The sequence below is a fragment of the Camelus ferus genome, chromosome X (genome assembly GCF_009834535.1).
Source record: "Camelus ferus isolate YT-003-E chromosome X, BCGSAC_Cfer_1.0, whole genome shotgun sequence".
NCBI lineage: Eukaryota > Metazoa > Chordata > Mammalia > Artiodactyla > Camelidae > Camelus > Camelus ferus.
Genome location: NC_045732.1, coordinates 69,688,194 through 69,710,976, shown reverse-complemented (window position 1 = coordinate 69,710,976; position 22,783 = coordinate 69,688,194). Strand labels below are relative to the sequence as shown.

General features: G+C 36.2%; 1 protein-coding gene across 2 annotated transcripts in view; it reads left to right on the top strand.

The window, feature by feature from the left end:
* The window catches only part of RNF128 (ring finger protein 128), a 61,561-nt gene extending 40,784 nt beyond the window's left edge, over positions 1–20,777 (top strand). Inside the window, exon 2 of one of the 2 annotated variants that reach the window (XM_032475118.1) lies at positions 16,059–20,777. In XM_032475118.1, coding sequence (XP_032331009.1) covers positions 16,059–16,402 — 344 coding nt within the window. In that variant the 3' untranslated portion in view covers positions 16,403–20,777. The remainder of the gene's footprint in view (positions 1–16,058) is intronic. The other variant, XM_032475117.1, reaches the window with a different exon arrangement.
* Positions 20,778–22,783: the final 2,006 nt, after the last annotated feature.

Here is a 22,783-nt window from a genome sequence, read left to right as displayed (position 1 = left end):
TTTAGGACGTCGTTGAAACTGAATTACAGATCTTCCTAGACTTATGGTGGGATTATATCCTGATAAAACCATCGTAAGTTGAAAATATCGGTAAGTTGAAAATATTGGTAAGTTGAAAATGTACTTAATACACCTAACCTACTGAACATCATAAGTTAGCCTGAACTACTTTAAACGTGCTCAGCACACTAACATGAGCCTACAGTTGGGCAAAATCATCTAACACAAAGCCTGTTTGATGATAAAGTGTTGCATATCTCATGTAATTTATTGAACACTGTACTGAAAGTGAAAAACAAAATGGCTGTCTGGGTCCAGAATGGTTGTAGATGTATCGGTTGTTTCCTGTTGTGATCGCGTGGCTGGCTGCTTCTGCCCAGCATCAGGAGAGGGTATTGTCCCTCACATCGCTAGCCCAGGAAAAGATCCAGATTCAAAATCTGAAGTATAGTTTCTACTGTATGCGTATTGCTTTTGTACCATCATGAAGTCAAACCATCATAAGTCAGGGATTGTCTGTACTTGTTTTTAAATTTAGCGTTTCCTTGAAATAATATTCTGCTATGTGAAGCTCCACAAGTTGGTGGTTTGCACAAGAAACTCAAACTCAAGGATAGCTTCTGTACCACTTCTTTTCCTCTTAGGATACATTTTGTGTCCTACTTTTCTTCTCGCTTCCTTTGCCTTTCATAGCTTGATTAATTCTACCTTAGATTCTTTCTCTCTCAGCCCCATCTTCCTTTTTAAAAAGAACTTGAGCTTCCTTCTATGCAATTCCATTTCTTTTGAGGTGAAATTAAGCATTATAAGAAACCAGTACTCTCAATATCTGATGAATTTGAATGTGTCCATAACTCACTCCCACAATCTCCATAAAAACCTCCCATCAACCATGTAATCTTCCTGATTAAATATGCATTTTTCTTGTGTCCCAGTATTTAAGTTAAATTTTAAATGCTTTAGGGTTTGGGTTTTTTTTGTTTTTGTTTTTGTTTTCTTTTTTGCTTTAGGTATTTCCGTGATTTTTTTTCTGAGAAGTTTTAGTACAAGTATGGCTTAAATAACCATTTATATTTGCTTTGAAGTTTTTGGTCCTCAAAGCATTTCACATGACAATAATCTGTGGGCTCACTTGGGAACGCAGACACTGCTGAGCAGCACTACTATGGGAAAATGTATTCTCTCTAGTTCCAAACAACTGATTTACAAATGAATTTTTGAAACACAACCCATCAGTGTTTCTGTTGTGGTTATTGTTCATAATGATAGCTCTACAAAATATAGCTTATTGTGTTCTCCCCAATCATGCTGGTTTAGAGAGCTTTCTCTGCTTACTCAGGTTCTTTGTAATGTTCACCAAAGATCTACCTCACCTTTTCCATGTGTTTCACCTTAAGGACTCTGCATTTTGCTTTCCTAACCTATGATCATTTCAGAAGTTGGCTTATTTTAATAGCATTTGTAACGTTCCCAAAAGTTTTAAAACCATAACTTTGACTTGTGGCTTAGTGAACCATTAACAGATTTCCAAGTCAGTACATCTTTCCTTACTTTAGAGGATTTCAACAGTCATTCAGATGAAGGCTAGAAAAGTGTGATTCTATTGAGTGAGGATTTCGTAGAGCTACAAGCAACCTATATTTAACACAAGTCTGAAGTGCGTTGAGTTGTAGGAGGGTTTTGAATTCTTGTTTTCCACCACCATCATTTCATTTTGGCAAGAGAACAGGATGTCTAAAAGAAAGTGAAACTGGCTGGTGCAAAAACACCAGTCACCTCCCTCGCTCTAGCCCTCCACCCGCCCCCTATCCATTTTACTCCTTCTGTCTGGCTGATGCCTTTTGGTTGAACTGGCAGACAAGACAAGGAAAATGACATACCTTGAGTAACGTAATTAAAGGCTAGCAAATTATCCTTTGATGGTAAAGAAAGCTACATTGCTCTATTTTTATTTCAACCCATTGTACCAAAGATGAATGTGTTCCATCTGAAATTGGGAGATAGCATATTACAATGGTAGAACAGGTGTCCTTGAATCAGATGGCTTTGTTTGAATTCTAGCCCTACCAATTAATAAATATGTGATCTGGACTTCACTTATCTTGTTCATAAAAAGGGGGATAATAATGCCCATTTTCTATGATGTTGTAAATAAAGTGCTGGGCATGCAGTGGACATTTTGTAAATGTTAGTTCTCTTGAAACTTAACAATTTTTTTTATTAAACATACTATTTCACCTTTGGTTATTACAGCTGTTCACTACCACATTTTGAAATATGTAATTGTTTTATATGTAGAAGTAGGGAAAAAACTGTGACAATCCAAATTGCTATTTTTCTGGCGGTTTCTGAGAAATACGGGTAGAATCACATAATCAAGAAACTGAAACAACTTTTGTCCTTCTCTCCTGTGTATTTCCATCTTAAGCATCAGCAAGACATTAAAATCAAGATGTGAAGCTCTAACAATAGAAATGACTTTGGACCTTTTGATGGCAAAGTGGTAAAGATCGGGGACTTAGGAATCAGATGGATTTTGATTTGAATCCCAACTGTATCATGCAGTGGCTTTGTGACCTTAGCTAAATTAACGTCTTTTAAGACTCAGCTTTTTCACCTATAGAATAGGGGATGATATTTGTACCTACTTCATAGGGTTACTGTGAGGGATAAATTAGATAATATATAAAGCACTTTTTACACAGCCTGGTTCATTAAAGAATAGCTTAACCACTCCTCACCCTCATGTACAGTCCTGTCCTGGAGACTGGCAATGCGTACCACTGCCGGGCTTCCCAGAGCCTCTGATATGCTAAATAAACACGGTTTAACCTTGTTCAATGTGTTGTTTTCTAAACTTATTTATTTATAGAACCCCTTTCCTATCAAAATACTTAACAACTGAAATATAATTTGGAAAACACTGATTGCCATGCACTTGATAACTTTTCCCTTCTCTCTCCCTCTCTCTCCCCTCCACTCCCCTCCCTCCCTCCCTCCCTCCCTCCGTCTCTCTCTCTCTCAGACTGGCCTCATATTTTACCTGTATCAAAGTTCTGTCAGTGTCAAGGAGTGACTAGACCAATTATCTCACTCTGATAAGAACAGAATGTTTTCAACTGTGATGACAAACATTTTAGTTATGTGTCTTGGTACTAATATGGTGCCTTTTAAATCAGGTTAATATGACAAGTGTAATTATACAGGCTAGGCTTATTCTCCTTATTGACTTTCAGAAACATTTTAATGTGAAAGGATGAAAACACCAAGGAGACAGGTTTGTGTTTGTTTTTATCAGTCTTTAGGCCTTAGTACAGGACTTAGCTTTTATAATACTTCATAAAGGAGGAAATTTAATATTCTCAATTAGTAGACTATTCTTAGTTTTGGATTTCTTTTAACTGAATGATACCAACATTTATAGAGGCATGCCAAATTCTCTTTTTCTCCAATTCAGATACCTAATAGAATACTAATTGGATGTCTGTAACCTTTGCATCCTTGCGTTCATGTGGCAAAGTCACAATGAATACCCCATCTCTCAACATAATACTCTTCCTAATTTTAATGATTAATGTAATTTCCAAACTAATTCCCGTATTACAAACTATACATGAAGAGAGTATGTACAAAAAGAGGTTCCAATTTCTACAAAAGTTTGAACACCCCCTTTATGACGAGCATGGTGGCTGGAGGTCGTGGTAGGAGACAAGTGAATGGAAAGTAGCTAAAGATAAACAATGGCCTGGTCCTTTCTGTCTAGCTGACATTTTCGGCCTATATTGCTTTTCTTTTGACTAATAATGATATTTTAGTTTGGTACTCAAATATCAATTTAGGTAGGGCTTTAAGACCTACACAAAAATGTTCCTCCCCAGAGTTTGGCAGTATTTAAGGTACAGAGTACGTTTCCCTCCCATACATTCTTGTACTAGTTTATCTGAAAGTTTGAGTATAAAGTGGCAAGTGGTGGAGGCCATGTCCCACTTGTATTTGAAGTCTAGGCTGTGTCCTGGTTTTTTGCTCATTTCCCACCCCCCCCAATACAGCAACGATTTATTCAGTGGAATTCTCCTTCCCAAGGTCTCACATTACAGGAAAACAGAACTGACGAATAGAAGGACAAAAGATCACCATAATTTCTAACATTCATTTGTATAAATTTTTCCCTGAAACCCCTAAATCTCCTGTCTTTTTAAAAACTGCCTAACAAGTATCTAATTGTTTTCAACCTGTTGTGTATATACTGTTAGTCAGTAATTGCTTTACCTTGAGCCATTAAAAATCCTTATCAGATTCTGAATAGCTCTGGATGTTGCCCAATTTATTATCCCAGAGGGTTGACTGCATTGATGCTGTGGAGTTTACTGACTAGCATTCCTTCAGAAAACATTCATAAATAGCAAAAACAAATGTTGAATTTGGTTTCTAGAAACTGTACTACCCAAAACAAAAGATATGGCAATAGAAAACTTCTTTAGCATAAACATTTTAGTACAATTACAGGATATCCTATTCATCAAATAACATACATGCTACAATTTCTGCCTGGTCTGGCAATAACATATGTTATTATTTTCTTTTCCTGAGTATCAGTACAAATTTAAGGTTGTATAAACACTCAACCTGTTCCAACCGCTTCAAGACTCCTTTTTTATGTCCTCTGCACTTCCTCATAAGTGCCCAAACAGCCAGTCTCCTAGTGAACCAGAATGACTGGGTTCTAACTTGAGCTTGGGGCTAAAATGGCATCTGTCGTAGCTCCTGAATGTAAGTGTGAAACCGAAGGATAGTCAAGCCCCGGCTCAGAGAGGGATTATTGCCACCATTAGTGCTGCTCTGGCAGTATGGTGATTTCAGCGGAATCAGCACTAGCAGTAAGCATCATGCTAAACTCAAGGTCTGTAGAGTAAGATTAGTATTTAATTTCTTATCTGTATATAGATAATATGCCCTTGCTGTAGGCAGATACGTTGTGCCAAGTTATCTTTGAATGTAGGGAAGAGGCACATCTTAGACTCTGTTCAGTACAATTACCTTTAAGGATGAAGTTGTTTTCAGATTCAGTCAAGATTCAAATGATCACTCAATATAGCATACTTAAAACTGCATTCATCAAACATTTATTTGACATGTGTTAATGCGCCAGGCACTCTATTAGACACAGTTACATCGATGAAAGACCCAGTCCCTAACCTGAAGGAGTTCATAGTTTAGTGAAACTCAAATAAACCAGATAACTTAAGGGAAACCTGCAATAGTGTAAAAGCTGAATATCTAATGCAGATGACTCAGGATCTTGTGAAAGGAGGCTGAACTTTATTCTGTAGGTGAAACTGAGCTCTTAAAGGGCCTTTGGCAAAGGAGTACTAACGAACATTTTTCCTATTTAGAGAAATTTATTTGGGAGCCACAAGGGGAATGAATTGGAGGCCTGAGACTGCTGGCTTGGAGACTAGTTAGGAGGTTGTTACAGTGATTTAACTGAGACACAAAGGTGACAATGGAGATGTGTTAGTCACAACAGGAAAGAAATGGGCCTGTTTCTTATGTGGCTAATTTTTGAACTTCTCTATATGAAGTGTTTACCGATAAAGACAAAATAATTCTATTGGCAGAGATTTTCTATACAGGGTGAAGGATTGGCATTGATCTGTCTAGAGTGACGTCACCATCTTGAAACTTCTTGACCATAACATCATCAAACTATAATCAAACTCCAGCCCAATAATTCTAAAAGTATGGGCCACAGACCACAGGCAGCAAAAGAACCCACAGAACTTGTTAAACTGTGGGTTCCCAAGCCCCACCCCAGACAATACTGAATTAAGGAATGGGGCCCAGGGAGTTCAGCGTTTTAACAAGTTTCCCAGGTCATTTCTCAAGCATATTAAAGTTTGAGGGTCATTGATCTAGCCCAACAGTTTTCAAAACAGGATCTAGGAGCACTGGTCCATGAGATTCTTTCAGGGGTCCGTGAGCTCAATACTATTTTCATAATACTATGTAGCCATTATTTGCAGTATTCACTGTGTTGACATTTACATGGAGGGTGTAAACACAATAGTGGAAAAAACTGCTGGCACCTTAGTGCAAATTGAGACAGAGGCACCAAACTGTAACGTATACTATACCTCTATGCATTTACAGTAAAAAGAAAATACCAGTTTCACTTAGGAATGTCCTTGATGTATCAGTAAGAATAATTAATTTTACTAAATCTCTAAGCTGTCACACACACATTTTTTTTTTTGCATATTCTGTGTGGTGAATTGGAAAGTAGGTGAAACGTGCTTGTACGACTGAGTTGTAAGCTCAACTACGTGCTTTCTCCAGAGAACTCCTTTTTAACTTGAAAGAACTACTGACAAACAGCAGTTATTCAGACTTGGGTATCTGGAAGCACTTTTTTCAAAAATTAACTAAGTGAGCTTGTCATTTCAAGGAAAACAAATGACAGCATTTGTTGCTAATGCTAAAATTTAAGTGTTCAAGCAAAAATTAGAATTTTGGAAAACTTTCACCTACCACATGAGCTCGACAACTTCCTAAAACTTCAACTTCTAATGAGATCAATGGTGATATTAATAACCATGATTTTTTGATATTGTATAATCTTGAAATGAGTCACCATTTGTAATATTTGCGTAATTCAGTGAACCAGTACTTTCCAGATGACTAATGCATGGTGTCACAGAACCATACATGGATAAAGGATCCATTCAATATGCTGGATCAATGGTTTTTATTTAACTGAGTACATAGAGTTTACTGATAATGGTTTTAAATTCTACCTTGTACCTAGTGTTTAAGAAACCGCCACTTGTTGTATTTTGTTGTAACATCAAAGATGAACATGTACAATTATTTGAAAATGCTGTTAAAATATTCCTCAGTTTTCTAATTACGTATCTGTGTGAGTACTGATTTTCTTCATAGACTTCAACCAGAAAAACAGATCACAATAGATCTAATGCAGAAGCAGATATGAAGATCCAACTGTCTTCTGTTAGGTCTGGTATTAAAGAAGTCTACACAAATGACAGTGCCACTCTTCTTACATTTTTGGGAAAATATAGTTATTTTAATACAAATATGTTCATTGCATTGATATGTATTTACAGCTGTTATTTTAAATGAATGAATAAACATTTTAAAAAATTCCTCCATTAACTTCTAATATGGCTAATATGGACAGATATAATCTATATAAACAAAAGTTCTTTTGTTTTAAAGAACTTTAAAGAGTATAAAGGAGTCCCAAATCCAAAAACTTTGAAAAATGCTCATCTAGCCCTTGGGTTCTTAAAATATGCTAGACAGACCCCTAGTAGAAGTCAGAATAGTCCAGGCAGGACTGGGTTTTTTTAATAATAATTCTAAGAATTGTTTACTGGTGAATATGACATGTCATCTACAAATTATGCATCTGTGCCCTTCTGAACAGTATTGCTTCTGACTTCCCAGTGTTTTTAATACGCTGTTTTCCTGAGGGCTCCATCTGCCAGAAGTTTTTTTGTGTGTTGTGTGCTATATCGAATCTGTGACCCATTCCCTAATGTAGTATTACCTTCAAAAGCTACAGCAAAGCTATCTGGGGTTGCAGGGCAGAAAGAAAGGCAGCGTGCTGAACTACACAGGTAGTTGTGCTTCTGTTCCATTTGTTGGCTTTTAAAGTGGTCGTCTTCACTACCACTGCCCCTCCCTCAAAAAGATGATTTGTAACAATACAAAAAATTAAAGAACCATTGCTTTAACCAACGGGCAACCTGTACTAATGCCTATTTCACATTCTGCAATAGACTAGAATTTAATTAAAGGCTAGTTAGGAGCATAATGACATATTAAAGGGGTGTGTAGTACTGATTTATCCGATTCCAGTAAACCACAGACATATATTGCCAGACACTTTAAAGAAATCATTTGTTTATGTGTTTGTTGGGATGCAATGAGAGAACAAATGACTATAGCTCAATAAAAAAAGTTTTTAAAAAAAGTCCACTTGAATTGGTTCCAGATTTTCTTTCTTAAAATAATTTACATTTATTTTATTTTATTTTATTTTATTTTATTTTATTTTATTTTTTAACATTTTTGATTGACTTATAGTCATTTTACAATGTTGTGTCATTTCAGTGCAGAGCACAGTTTTTCAGTTATACATGAACATACATACATTCATTGTCACATTCTCTTTCGCTGTGAGCCACTGCAAGATTCTGTATATATTTCCCTGTGCTACACAGTACAATCTTGTTTATCTATTCTACATTTTGAAATCCCAGTCTGTCCCTTCCCACCCCCCACCCCCTTGGCAACCACAAGTTTGTAGTCTGTCTGTGAGTCTGTTTCTGTTTTGTATTTATGTTTTGGTTTTTTTTAGATTCCACATAGAGCAATCTCATATGGTATTTTTCTTTCTCTTTCTGGCTTACTTCACTTAGAATGACATTCTCCAGGAACATCCATGTTGCTGCAAATGGGGTTATGTTGTCGCTTTTTATGGCTGAGTAGTATTCCATTGTAGAAATATACCACAACTTCTTTATCCAATCATCTGTTGATGGACATTTAGGCTGTTTCCATGTCTTGGCTATTGTAAATAGTGCTGCTATGAACATTGGGGTGCAGGTGTCACTTTGAAGGAGGGTTCCTTCTGGATATATGCTCAGGAGTGGGATTCCTGGGTCAGATAGTAAGTCTATTCCTAGTCTTTTGAGGAATCTCCATACTGTTTTCCACAGTGGCTGCACCAAACTGCATTCCCACCAGCAGTGTAGGAGGGTTCTCTTTTCCCCACAGCCTCTCCAGCATTTGTCATTTGTGGACTTTTAAATGATGGCCATTCTGACTGGTGTGAGGTGATACCTCATTGTAGTTTTGTTTTGCATTTCTCTGATAGTGATATTGAGCATTTTTTCATGTGTCTATTGGTCATTTGTATTTCTTCCTTTGGTTCCAGATTTTCTAATGGATGAAATACTTATTAGAGAATTATATTGGAATTCATCACACCTAGATCTTGTTTATTTCAAACACAAGTGAATTCAGAAGTGCTGACCTCATTGTATTACCAGGATGTTGGGCAGTATTGAATGTGCGCTTAGTTTTAGAAGAGCTACTTTGGCCTTCAGTTGCCCTTATTACTTGTATGTCTCTCACTGTGAATACTTCTTTTCTAGTATTAGAAGTGGGAAACTGGTTGAAAGAGATACTAGAATAGCTTTCCTCACCTCTTTGTATTTTGTGTTTGAATGGTAAGGTGCTATAGTATGCCATCAGTATGCTTAGAATATTTCATATATTGTAAAATGTTTTAGAGTTTACATTTTGACACATTAATATTAAAGTGGAGGGAAAAGATCCAGAAACACAGAACTCCCTACATAGTTTGCACTTGATAAATAATTTGTTTAATGAATTTCTCTGTGTTCACAAATAAATAAGATTAGATCGAAGCCCTAATATCATTAGTTTTTTTGAAAGAAATGAGTCAGGATCCTAGGATCAAATTTCTATATATTATGAATAATGACTAGAAGATTTTTTTTGCCAGTGGTACCAAGGATAGATAACCTTTATTAATTATAATTGAATTACATTTTAACTGAATTATATTCAGTAACAGTAGTTGAGTTGCTACAGCCTATTTTATTACCTTGGTTCCCAAGATAGGCACATGGCAAAACCTTTATTCATTGTTGAACATTAGAAATTGGAGTCTGAATTTCTTCTGCTTAAATATTATCTATTTCTGATCTGTCCCTTCTCCAAAAATACTCGAGATAGCAGAGTGAAAATGTGAAAAACTTGAGCTACATTGTGTTAGTAATGACTTTTAAGTAGGAAGTTCAAGGATTCCTTATAGAATTGAGTGACTGCTACATCTGTGGTATCAAGGTAAGTTTCTTTTAACTTAATACTAGACCCAGAAACTTGTGTTTAAGCAGTTAGAGTCCAGATTACCTTTTCTTGAGCACTAGATTGTCAAATATAAAATGGTGTTAATACACTAGAGTTGTAAAAATGACAGCTTTTTTTTTCTTTTGCTTTTCAACTCTGAAAATTTATTGGCTACAACACATTAAAATTCAAGAATAAATCCTTGAAATAAAGTGCAGATTTAGAGAGATTCAGATCCTGAAACGATAGCTGTTCTGTGATCAAGGTTTAGGCCATAAAGGTTTGTTGTCCAATTAATGATCAGTTTTCCTCATCAGACACTTTTAGCGTATTAAAGATTTTTCCTTTTCTTTTTTGTGGGGGATGGGTGCTATGGTTTTTTTTAATGGAAAAATGAGATGAAATTAGTAGTTGATTTGGAAATTCCATAAGGATAGAAGAAGAAATGTAGTCATATTGTTTGCCAGAATTGATTTTAGACGCTTAGTACAGCCCTATCTCCTGCAGGCAGAAGTGGCAGTCTGATTCCCACTTTACTGTTATTTTTGCCACATTATACTTCTTCCCTCTGTCAAACTCTAGTCTCTTTCTGGTTACCAATTTTTAAATAAAGAGTACTGTCAAGTTTAGAAATAATCAAAACAAGTACAGTTTGTTATATTACAAACTATTGGACATTGAAGGACAATAAGTTGCCTTTTTTAGATAGGAAGCTGTTCTGCTAACCCAGTATCTGTTCAGAAAGTGATTTGGAAATTCTCTTTTTCTGCTAGAAGCCGTGAAAATGGATTCGTACAATTCATTTCACTGGCTTAGTTCATATTCTTCCTAGTGGTGAATGGCTAATATATAGGAGAATTTTGCAAATGCCTAAAGTGTAGGGACTATATTTTATTCCTTTCTGTAGCCCTGAGGCCTAGCACAGTGTCTGGCATGTGTACAGATAGTCACAAAATACTTAATGAGTTTAGGGCCATAACTGATCCAAAAGAAGTTTAATTGAATGATAGCCTTGATCTTATTAGCTCTATGTTTTAATCAGCTGAGCTGTGCAGCCCATATTTGGTTTCCTAAGCCTGATACTTTCCAGAGGAGATAGTTGTTAGAGTGAAATTTTGGACAGAAAAGTGGGAAGCGTGACCATTTGTGTAAGAGTCTATGTATCAGTAAGTCAACATTGGTTTTAAAGATGAGCTATAAGAATGGTTTAAGGAAATAGCAATAAATAAAGCTTGTGGTAAAACGATTTCCATTTATATGTTGTTGGACAACTGTAAGAGAATAAACTGATAAGCAGAATCCTGCAGCATAAAGAACATAGATCCAATGACATAGGTTAGTTTTCTGTTAATGGAACTTGTTCTCCTGAGTGTCTGAACTCTTGTCTTCAAGGAAGATCCGTTCTCGTAATCACTGAAGAAGTGCTTTGACCTTATCTAAGAAGGGAATAGCAATACCTCATCCTTCCAGATAGCCAAAGATTGTATTTTAATCATCTCTTTGAAAAAAAATACCGTTCTTCACATTTTCTAAATCCTATTTAAGATGAGAAAAACTTCTGGCCTTTATGTGTTCTTTTCACTTTCTATTCCTCAACACACAAGAAATCAGGGAAATTAAAGCTTCACAGTAAGTTCTGAATATGACCACATGTATGTTGCTTATAATGAATGGCTAACTTTATATGCAGAATATGTTTGTGGTGCTTTAAAAAGATCCCTTACAGAGTCACTGATTTTAATTTGAGAGGAGAAGGATCAGCTGAAGCATAGTAACAGCCCCTGAATCTCCTGTATTTTAAGGACAGAGAAAGCATAAGGGAGAAAAAGGCTCCGCATGCCTGCTTTAGCAACACACACATGCACACACCCTCACTCACACACCCCAATCAGAAAAAGGTTTTTTTCTCTTCCACAAAAAGAAGTTTGATCTTCTTTGGAGTCTCAGGGTACGTATCTTCTTTTGTGGTCTTTACCAGAGCAGCAAGTAGAAAAACAATTCAATTTGGGATTGTACATGACATTTGGACTAGTTTGTCAAAGTAAATAAGAAGAAGTGAAAAGAAGAAGCAAAGTTAATTTTGCTGTAAGTTTTGAATTATGAACTACTTGTATTTAAGTTTTGATTCTGTAATGTCCAGTGGTGTGCTGGAATCAGCTGGCTCAGCTAGTTGTACCCATATTTTACCAACTCCACATGCAAATGGCCATGGGTATAGTAAGGATTCAATATGTTAATGCAGGTAAAACACTTAGAATAGGGTCTAGTTTATACGTGAATCTTACCTGGCAACTTCAAGTACCCAGGACATGGCCAGGATTCAGGAAGTAAACAAAAATGTCATTGAGCAACCAATATAAGTATCAGAGGGCTCTTGGACTGAAGCCCTCAAGCTCTCTGGAAGCCTGTTTTAGTCTTTCCTTAGACCCAGGCTTGATTGATTTTTCAGAGTTGACAGTGCATTAGAAGTATAAAGTTAGAAAGAGGGCAGAGATGCTGCTAGAGACCCTCCCTCATCCAAAGAAAATTACCCAAAGTGAGAACTCAGTGAGTCAGACTGGATGATCTCTAAGGTCCATCCCAGCTCCAAAATGACTTTGGTGAAAAATCGTAACAGTTTGGGGACAAATAACCCAAGTATCCTATTAAATAATGGCTTAGAAAAATGATCCACTGTCAATAATAAATCATAATCAAGAAAATAGGGCGGTAGAGATGACTTTTTAAAATGTTCATTCAAAACTGTTAAGTATTTGTGTAAAATTTTTTGTTACTTGGAAGTTTTACGTATATGGAATACCTAATTCCCTGGCAATACCAGGTAGAGGAAGGCATTACTAGTTAATTAAAAGACGGTCTCTGCGCTTAGAATGTTCTTAGTTTGGAGAAGGAGTATGGCATACCAGTTGAAATGCAAAGGATAATGAAAGTGCTGGCTTAGCGGTTAAGAACCAAGTGACGGGAACAAAGGGGGAACCGTTACATTCTCACTTGGAACTAGGGAAAATAACACAGGAGGCTACAATTGAGCTGAGATGTGAGTAATACATAGACCAGCAGAGAAGGAAGGGGAATGTCAGAGCAGCTGTTGGGCATGTTAGGCTGAGGGAACAGAATGAACAAAAGGAAAATTAGGAAAAGTGAATGACAACAGCCGATCCCATGTGGCTGGATCTAAGTGTTCATGAGATACTGGTGTGGAAAGGTGGGTTTGGGACCAGATCATATAAGGCTTTAAATGCTAGGCCAAGGAGTCAGAAATTTAATGAATTATAAGGAGCCACTAAAGACTTTTGAGTAGGGAAGAGGCATGATCCAACCAAGTGATGGCAGAAGTCAACTGGCAAAGTAAACACTGATGAAACTTTAAGGAAAGGGGGAAAATTGGAGTTAGAGTGACCAGTTTGGAGGTTACTGAGGTAATTCAGGCAAGGAAATTATAAGAGCCTATATTACATAGGCAGCAGGAATGAAAAAGAGGATTTGATAATGAGAGATGTCAAGAAAGTAGCATCTACATAACTAACTAGGTTAGCAGTGAGTATTCAAATGTGATTCTGAGGTTACTAAACCAGGTGACCAGAGGCTTATGATGCCCTTAACTGTGATTGGGAACAGTGGAGGGGGAGCAGTTTTTAAATAGCTGCAAGGATTCGGGGAAGACAAGATACATGATAATGCTTAGAAGTAGATCTTTTGTATGATCAGAAATCTCAGTAGGTAGTCAGACTACATATAGAACGTATGAATATGAATTGGGGTGACTGAAACACAGCATTGTTCCTTATGTGTAGACAATGTACATTTCTTAATTATCCTTGGTTTTTAATCTGACCACAATGGCCAGTATGTTCCTGAGCATTCAGCCCTGCCACCCACCTCATATCTTCCAAAAGAATGAAAACTTATTTTTATTAGTCAAAAAAATTTAGAAGGACATATCTGTGATTTAAAAAGAAATCGTTAAAATTATCATATATTCCCAAACCTGATTTTTAGAGTGATCTATGCTTTCAAAGATTATACAGGTTACAATATCAGAAATGAATGCTAGGTTATATAATTAAAACTTTATAACCAGATATATAAAATAGAGAATAAGTTTCTACCATATAGCACAGGGAACTATATTCAATATCTTGTGGTAACCTATAATGAAAAGAATATGAAAAGGAATATATGTATGTACATGTAAGACTGAAACATTATCCTGTATACCAAAATTGACACACCAGTGTAAACTGACTATACTTTGATAAAAATAAACAATATAAACATTAAAATGCAAAAAAACCTTTATAACCAGAAATTTTCTTGACAGATGGCTTGTAGAGAAAAGACAAATAATGAGAAGAGAATTGAAATGATTTCTGTGCTTTTAGTGCCAAAGCTAGAAATTTAAAGCCCCTAAATAAATAGAAAAATGAACTACTCTCTTGCAAAACAGCCAATTCTCTAGACCCATAAGGGATATTTGAGTTATATACTGATAGAGGAAAAAGATGCAACAGAAGACAGTTCAGGCTCATTCACTTCCCATTGCTTTTGAGACTCTCCTCATGTAAATAAGAAAAGAGTGAGTTGTCAATGTTACCGAACTGAGTAATGGCAAATGAGTCAGTAAAGTTATAAAAGGATTTAACTAAATGGCTATCATAGGTAAAAATAGTGTCTTTTAGAACTTCAAGGATTTTTAATAATACCCTATGAATATATTCTTTGAGTTAGTAACTTCAAGTGAGGAGAGAATTTTGATCTTTTGAAAACTTTGGCCACTGGGTGCCATGAATTTGAGGGATTACTTGATAGTGTGCAATATATATTTCTTGATAATCTGCAGTATGCATTGCCACGTAAGGTTTGTACTTTTAAGTTGATACAGAAAGTGTGAATACTATTTTAATATTGTACGTTTGTATTCTAGTCTAAAGGGCCTTTTAGAGTTGTGTGTGTGTGGGGGTGTGTGTGGTCATACTTATTCCAGATGGGAGTTTGGTCATTAACCAAGTTTAGTATCTTAACCTAGTATCAGTGGGAGATTTCTCTGGTTGGTAATCTCTTAACATTCAAAGAACTCTCTTCTTTTCCTAAAGATTATTGGTATCAGGTCATTTAAACTAGAAGGAATATAAACCTTGATAAGCATTGGAATGGTGTGAGTAATCTGACATTTCTCACATTGGGAAAGATGATGTCTGTCTTTTATTTTTATCACAAGATTTATAAAGTTGGAGTAAAAAGGAAGGTGTTACAGTGATTTGGCGTTTACACTAAGCCTCAAGACGATTAGACTAAGTAATAAATTTAGTCTAATTTCAAATTTTACTTTAGTTGGGGTTGAATAGAAACACATTTCTATCAATTTTACCTGTTACATTCATTGCTAACCTGATTAGGTCCATGCAAAGCCTTAGAGCACCTTGGGCAAATTTTTTTTAAAAGGTCAAGTTTATTGAGGTGTAATTTACATACAGTAAAATATGCCATTTAAGTAAATACCACCACAATTAAGATAGAGAATCTTTTCCTCACTACAAAAAATTCTGTCAGGTCCCTTTCTAATAAATCCATTTTTTGCACCTGGGGCAAATTTCATATTGCTTTCGAGGGTATAGAAAAATGGCACATGTTGTACATTTGGGCTTGTAATCATTACTTGTCTCAGATTTCTAATCCTGATATGTAAATCTTTATACATTTTAGTAGCCAGCTTATGAGATAGTCTGTCATTTTATAAATTGGGAAATGTATAGTCAAATATTTCAGTCTTTCCCAAATTTCATATTCCCTAGAATGTAAGCCTGACTCCCTACCATCCTAATGACAACTTGTCTTTAAGAAAGCCTTCTAAGAGGCAAATTTGGCCCCACACTCAATACTTTTGAATTATAGGTGGCAAACCTGAGGAGAGGGGAGGTATTTGTTATATATCATAGCTTCCTTTCTACTGTGAGTTCCTTAAGATCAGTAACCAAGCCTCAGCATGTTTATATCCCCTATAACTTACATATGCATATGTCCCCAATAAATGTTAACTGAATGAATGAGTATCCTTCCTTTGTCTCATTGGGAATCATTTAAAATCACTTTAACAACTGAATTTTTACATTATGAATGCTTTACCAAACTAAAACTGAATTTCTTTTCTTTTACAGGTGCAAGAGACATTGTGGCAATCATGATTGGCAATCTGAAAGGCACAAAAATTCTGCAGTCTATTCAAAGAGGCATACAAGTAACAATGGTCATTGAAGTAGGGAAAAAACACGGCCCTTGGGTGAATCACTATTCAATTTTCTTCGTTTCTGTGTCCTTCTTTATTATTACGGCAGCAACTGTGGGCTATTTTATCTTTTATTCTGCTCGAAGATTACGGAATGCAAGAGCCCAAAGCAGGAAGCAGGTTTGTAATGGTCCTTCCTTCCAATTTAAAAATATTTCACTCTTAATTGTAGATTCAGTGTCATGCGTTTTAATATACTTCACTTGCTATAAATGATCCACACGTATGTTTTGTGAAAACTGGTAGTTTTTAAAAGTATGTCAGCTTCCATCCTCTCAAATCTTTTATTTTCTGAAATTTGTCTATGGCCTTAATCCTGCCTGATTGTCTTCTTAAGTCCTCATCAGGGAGCACAGCCAGCATTTAAGTATATATGGGTGTAAATACATGTGTTCTTTTATACATTGTTTCCTAAATTCCAAAAACATTTCATATGCAATATGGAAAATTTAGAAATCAGAAAGCACAAGGGAAAATAACCTTCACCCAAAACCTCATATAACAACAGTGAAAAAAAAAACCTGTCATCACCCTCTCAAAGATAAACACTGTTATTTTACACGTGTGTGCCTGTGCATGTGTGTGTTCGCATGTGGGGGCAGGGCTAGGAAGAGACAGTAGGCTGAATATCATGACTAGACGAGTTTAAAGATAAAGATCTAATTGTGCACAATATAGTGCGAGGCTCCAAACAGAGTCACATATTCACAATTTCTCCCATATTTTAACAACTGATGTGCAAACCCATACAAAGTATAGAAATAACAGAACAAAAATACCAAAGCTTCTTTGAACAGGGAGGTACTGATGGCTGTATGGCACTGATTCTACCACCTTTAAATTGCCCCTCATCCTCTGATATCCTCATTTCTCTCCTTACCCAGCTTAACTTCCACCCCTCCCCCGATCAAGGCATACATCTTCAGTTCCCTTGGCCCTTCTCCCTCTTTGTTATACTTGCTGTCAAAACCCAACCCTGATTAAATACTGCTTCCCACCTACTTATGCCTGCTCTTTGCAGAGCTGAAATAGCAGGAAAACACTGATATCTATACAGGCTAATCTCACTTTAAATGTACGGTCACAAACTCAGAGTGAGCCCTTAATGCTGCCTGACAATTGTACTGTGTTTTTCTTAGCCTTTCCTAGGTGACTAATCATACATATTCCTTTCTCCTTAAACCTCGAACACCTCCTCCAACTTTATTCTCAATCAACTTGTATTTTGAATCTTATTCCACTGAGAAAATTGAAGTAATTAAGAGTACTTCCACAGCAAGCTTCCACCACATGTCCCATCTATGCCTCTGTGTCTATATCCTGTATCCTCCACCTTGTCTTCTGTTACTGTGGGCACACAGACATGCTATTATTGCTTCCATTTTCAAAAAACTTCTCTTGACTCCAGGCTAGAAACCTTGGAGTTAATCTTCATTCCTCTCTTTCTCTCTTCCTGTATAACCTCCATCAGCAAGTCCTGTTATTTCTACCTTCATTATATATCCAGAATCCAATTACCCCTCACCGCTTCCATTGCTTCTACCCTGGTCCATGCCACCACCATTTCTTACCTCCTCTCCCTCTCAAGTATTCTCAACACAACAGCAGAATGATGTGCCACTGCTTCAGAATGCTTAGTAGAGATTTAATGCTTTCAGCTGATCACATAGTAGGGGCAAGATTACATTTTAATATGTACTGAGAAGTTCCTCCAAAGGCAGTGAAATTCTAGCCACTTCATGCACTCTTCAATAAGCAAAGGTGAACCCAATTTATCTGAGAGTGAGGGAGCAGTGAGGACTTCTATATGGCAAGAAAGTTAATTAAATTTAGGAACAGATGAAAAATTGAAATCTTATTATAAAACCTTCATAAAGATTTAGACACCAGCATATGGTAATGAGTGATGACTATCTCAATGTTTAAAGTTAATTGACTTCTGTTCTTCTTAGAGAAGCAGCTTATCACATTGGTGGCAGGTTCAGCCTGTTACTAGCTGTGGTCAAAAGGATGTTTAAAATTCCTGCACCAGGCCATTCAACAGTTTCACACTGTGTTAATATTTGGCATTTGTATATCATGCTGATTTTATCTCTGAGGTTGGAAAGAAATTGGTATCCACTATGACAAACTATTCAAAGGTTATAGTAACAATGACAAGAAAGTTTGGTTTGCGGATGTTCATGGTGGGGTATGTATTTCTGTACTCCAAGTGCTATATTAATCCTTTTAACGTGCCATTAAACCCCATCAGCAAGCAATATAGTTTATAAAGTACTGCCTGGTGTTGCACAAGCTCCATTGGATATTTAACTCTGGTTTCATTGCTCATTTAAATAATTTTCATAGTTTTCAATACATTTTAAGAAGATTAACTTCTGTGCAAACGGTCAAGAATAACTTTAAAACTTCTCACCTTTTAGAGAAGGCTTTTGAGTGGGCATCTTTCACCACTTAATGGGCTATATATGGTTATCCTTTGGTGACTAAAGGATTAAATATATAACTGATAATCCCTTTTGCTTATATATATTTGAGAGTACTAAAATGTCATTTACATGTTACATAATTTTCCTGACTTCCTAATTATTTTCAAAAGGTAAAGCTTGATGCATATGATGGTTAAAACTATCACAAAATATTTAACTGCATTATACCCATTTTACTGGTAGAAATGGTACTGAAACTGAGTTATGGAAAACTTTACCTTCATTAGAATATTAGGAATTCACTAGAATATTCAGGAATGTCTTCCATCTGAACCATTATAACATAGTATATATAGGTCAAGCAAACTGATAAATGTATAACTATAAGTTTTGATGATCAAAATACCCCAATATAATGGGCAGCATATAGTGGCCATTTGCCTGACATGTCATAGTATGATGTGTAAGAATATACATCATCCCTGTTTTTGTGGATGGAAAGCTTTTAGACAAGAAGAAAAGTATCAGTGGGTTGTGAATAAAAATAATATATTAAGCATTATGTGGTGGATTCATGTTCCCCATGGGAACAACCCTAACCTAAGACAAGGAAGATTGTGGAAAACCTTATGGCATGCTCAGACTAAACTGAATTTGGGAGTGACCACTGTATACTTGATTCTGGCATGGGATACCTAGCATTTTTAGGGTACAGTGCATGTACCCTAACCATACACAAGTACCAGTATTCAATGGAAACAAGGCATGTATTGGAGTAAACATTGGTCAGTGAACAAAAGAGGGCTCTGGGTGAAATGGAAGCTGGCCTTAGTATAATGGAACAAGCTAGATTTATTTTTAATTAAGAGTAACTTTCAGGAAAAAAGAATTGTACTCTCTGAAAGACAGATTGGTAGGAACCATCTTCCAACAGTAGAGGAAAAAATGGAAATCCACTAGGAAGGCTGGTAAAAACTTTTCAGTGTGGTCACACAGACCCAATACATAATGCTAGAGAACGTTAGCACTCAGCACTGGGAAGGAGCATACACTCTGATACAACAGTCTGTTAACTATTTTACTTCAAATGGAGGCCCATAGAGTCATGGGGTGATGGCCTTCTATTTTTACTTACGGAAGCACAGGAAGAGCCTCTTTGAGACACATGCAGATCCCCACATTTATGGAAATTTTCTGGGTGCAATTGTAACTTACATTGCTGATCTCTGACACACTTTGACCAAAGGATGGTCCAAAATAAGACAAACTATAGGCATAGGAATAATACTGAATGATACCCATGTATTCCCCATGTGAGGGAGATGGCCTTGCAGCACAACAGTCAATGGGAACCTAAATTATATAATAGTGTGAGTTGAGACAAATGATTGACTTTGTCCTCAGCTAATATGAACCTAGAAATGACAGAAGCATCACCATTGACACTTTTCCATAATAATATCTGATATGTGGGCAAAGGACAGTTCTAGGAATATTTAATAAACATTTCTGTGATACTTCGTATTTATTTTGTAACCAAACCAAGCTGTATCATAACCATGTTGTGATATGGTGTAATACTGGTATTGTTGGTAAGATTCAACTGCCTTATATAAATAAATCTTGTGATAATCGAATGTATTGGGAAACTGAACTAAAACTTCTCCAGGATGTGATACCAATGGAGAGTGATTGGTCTGAGGAAGAATTAGATTTAGTTCATTACTTTAAATAACTCTGTACAAGTTTATCACAAAGTTCAAGTGGCCATAGATCAAGGGAGTAAACAGATAATTTTAAATTGATACATCAATAAAGATGTTTTCAATGGTCTTACAGACTGGAAGAATTATTTCTTTGAGCCTGTTTTCATCCTTCATTGCCTTCTGCAAGTATTAGATAAGATTGTGTTGTTCTTACTTACCTTATATATAAATGCTGTATGAATTTAAAAAACCCACATGACTATGACTGTTTTGTTGTTAAAAAGACCTTGATCAAGAGAGAGGAGATGGGTTGTGATGAAAGAGATAACACAGTAGATCTAGTTGCTTATTCCTTGCAAGTCTCCCAGGGAACCATGCTTGGCCCTTGGCCAACCCTGGAAATGTGGCCCTCAGAGTGGTTTTATTTTGTTTGTTTTGTTTTATTTGCTTTTCTGTTTTCCCCCCAGTTTTATTGAGATATAATTGACATACAGCACAGTGTAAGTTTAAGGTGTACTGCATAATGATTTGACTTACATACATCATGAAATGATCACCACAATAAGTGTAGTAAACATCCATCATCTCATGTAGATACATCACTAAAGAAATAGAAAAAAACTATTTTTTCCTTGTGATGAGAACTCTTAGGATTCATTCTCTTGACAACTTTTATTTATAATGTACAGCAGTGTTAATTATACTTACCGTGTTGTACATTACACCCCTAGTACTTATTTATCTTATGACTGAAAATTTGTACCTTTTGACCACCTTCATCTAATTCCCCTGCCCCCACCATCCGCCTCTGGTAGCCATGAATCTGATCTCTTGTCTTTGAAGTAGAATTGACCTACAATACTATGCTAGTTCCTGGTATGTAACAGAGTGATTCAATTTTTCTATGCACTTCAAAATGATCACCATGAATAAGTCTAGTTGTCCCTTGTCACCATAAAAGGATATTATATAATTATTGACCATATTCCACACACTGTACTTTTCATACCTATGACTCACTTATTGTGTAACCAAAAGTTTGTACCTACTTAGCTCCTCATATGCGATGGAATATTACTCAGCCATTAAAAAAGAATGAGATCTTGCCATTTGCAACAACATGAATGAATCTAGAAGGTATTATACTAAGTGAAATAAGTCAGACAGAGAAAGAGATATACTGTATGTTTTCACTTATATGTGGAACCTAAAGAACAAAACAAATGAACAAACATAACCAAATAGAAACAGAATCATAGATACAGACAAGAAACAGGTGGTTGCCAGAGGGGAGAGGGGTGAGGGGAGGAGAGAAATAGGCGAGGGAGGTTGAGGTACAAACTTTCAGTTACAAAATAAATGAGTCAGTGTTCTTAAAGTTAGTGATTGATGATTTTGTTATACACATCTGGAACAATGGACCTTTTTGTACTAGCTTGTCATGGTGACTTGGCACAACAATCAAGATTGATAATATGTACCTGGTTTCATTGCTGGGGTCCTGAGTTTTGGGCAGCATGGCCAATTGCTAGCAGAATTGTCTCGTGACCAGTCCCCAATATGAGTGTCGGACCCTGAGACTCAAATTGGCTTCTTGGGCAGAAATATGTCACACATGTCCTTGTAGTTTTCTGCCAGAGAGATTGTGCTCTTATGTGGGCTCAGATGAGGAAGAACTTAGCTATATTATTATGTTAAAATTTGTCCTTGAACTTAAGGCATGGCTAAAAATATCTGAAACATTTCTGGTTACAGTAAATTTTCTCTTCTCTCCTAGTATATAAAATTAACTGGAAGACTTACCAAGTGTCTGCATACTGTACCACTATCAACATATACACATTTGTAGTAGATGTGTTTGTATATATGTATCTGTTCCTGCCTAAATTTGAGATTTAGAGCCCTGTACAGAACCATTATTTTGATTCTTATATAAGAGCAGGTTAAACAGATTCTTGTCTGAGTAGGACCTAGTTTTAGAGTCTTTCTCTGACCTAGCTCCTGGGTCAGATTCCCCCTTTTCTCACTGCTCTTCTGTACAGTGCATTTCCTCCCACCGTTCACGGTGATCACCTTCATGTGAGTGGTCTGTATTCCTAGTTTTGTAGTTCCCTAGACTTAATGGAAGCTATTTTATAGTCTGCACCTCCTCTTTCCTTTAGGAACACTTCCATTCATATATTATGCAGAGGGTTTGGGGGGCTTTTTTAAAACTGAAATGTAATTGACATACAATATTACATTAGTTTCAGGTATACAACACAGTGATTTGATGCATACGTTTTCACTGGGAAAAAATTAAATATCTTTCATTGCTCATATATCTAAACAGCCATATGACTCAGACATTGATTTTATTGACAGGAATATATCTGAGGAAAATAATTCTCTTACTATAATTCTTGATTTTACATACTCTGTTTTATGAACGCTGAGTCAAATTTCTATAAAAAATTTTATTA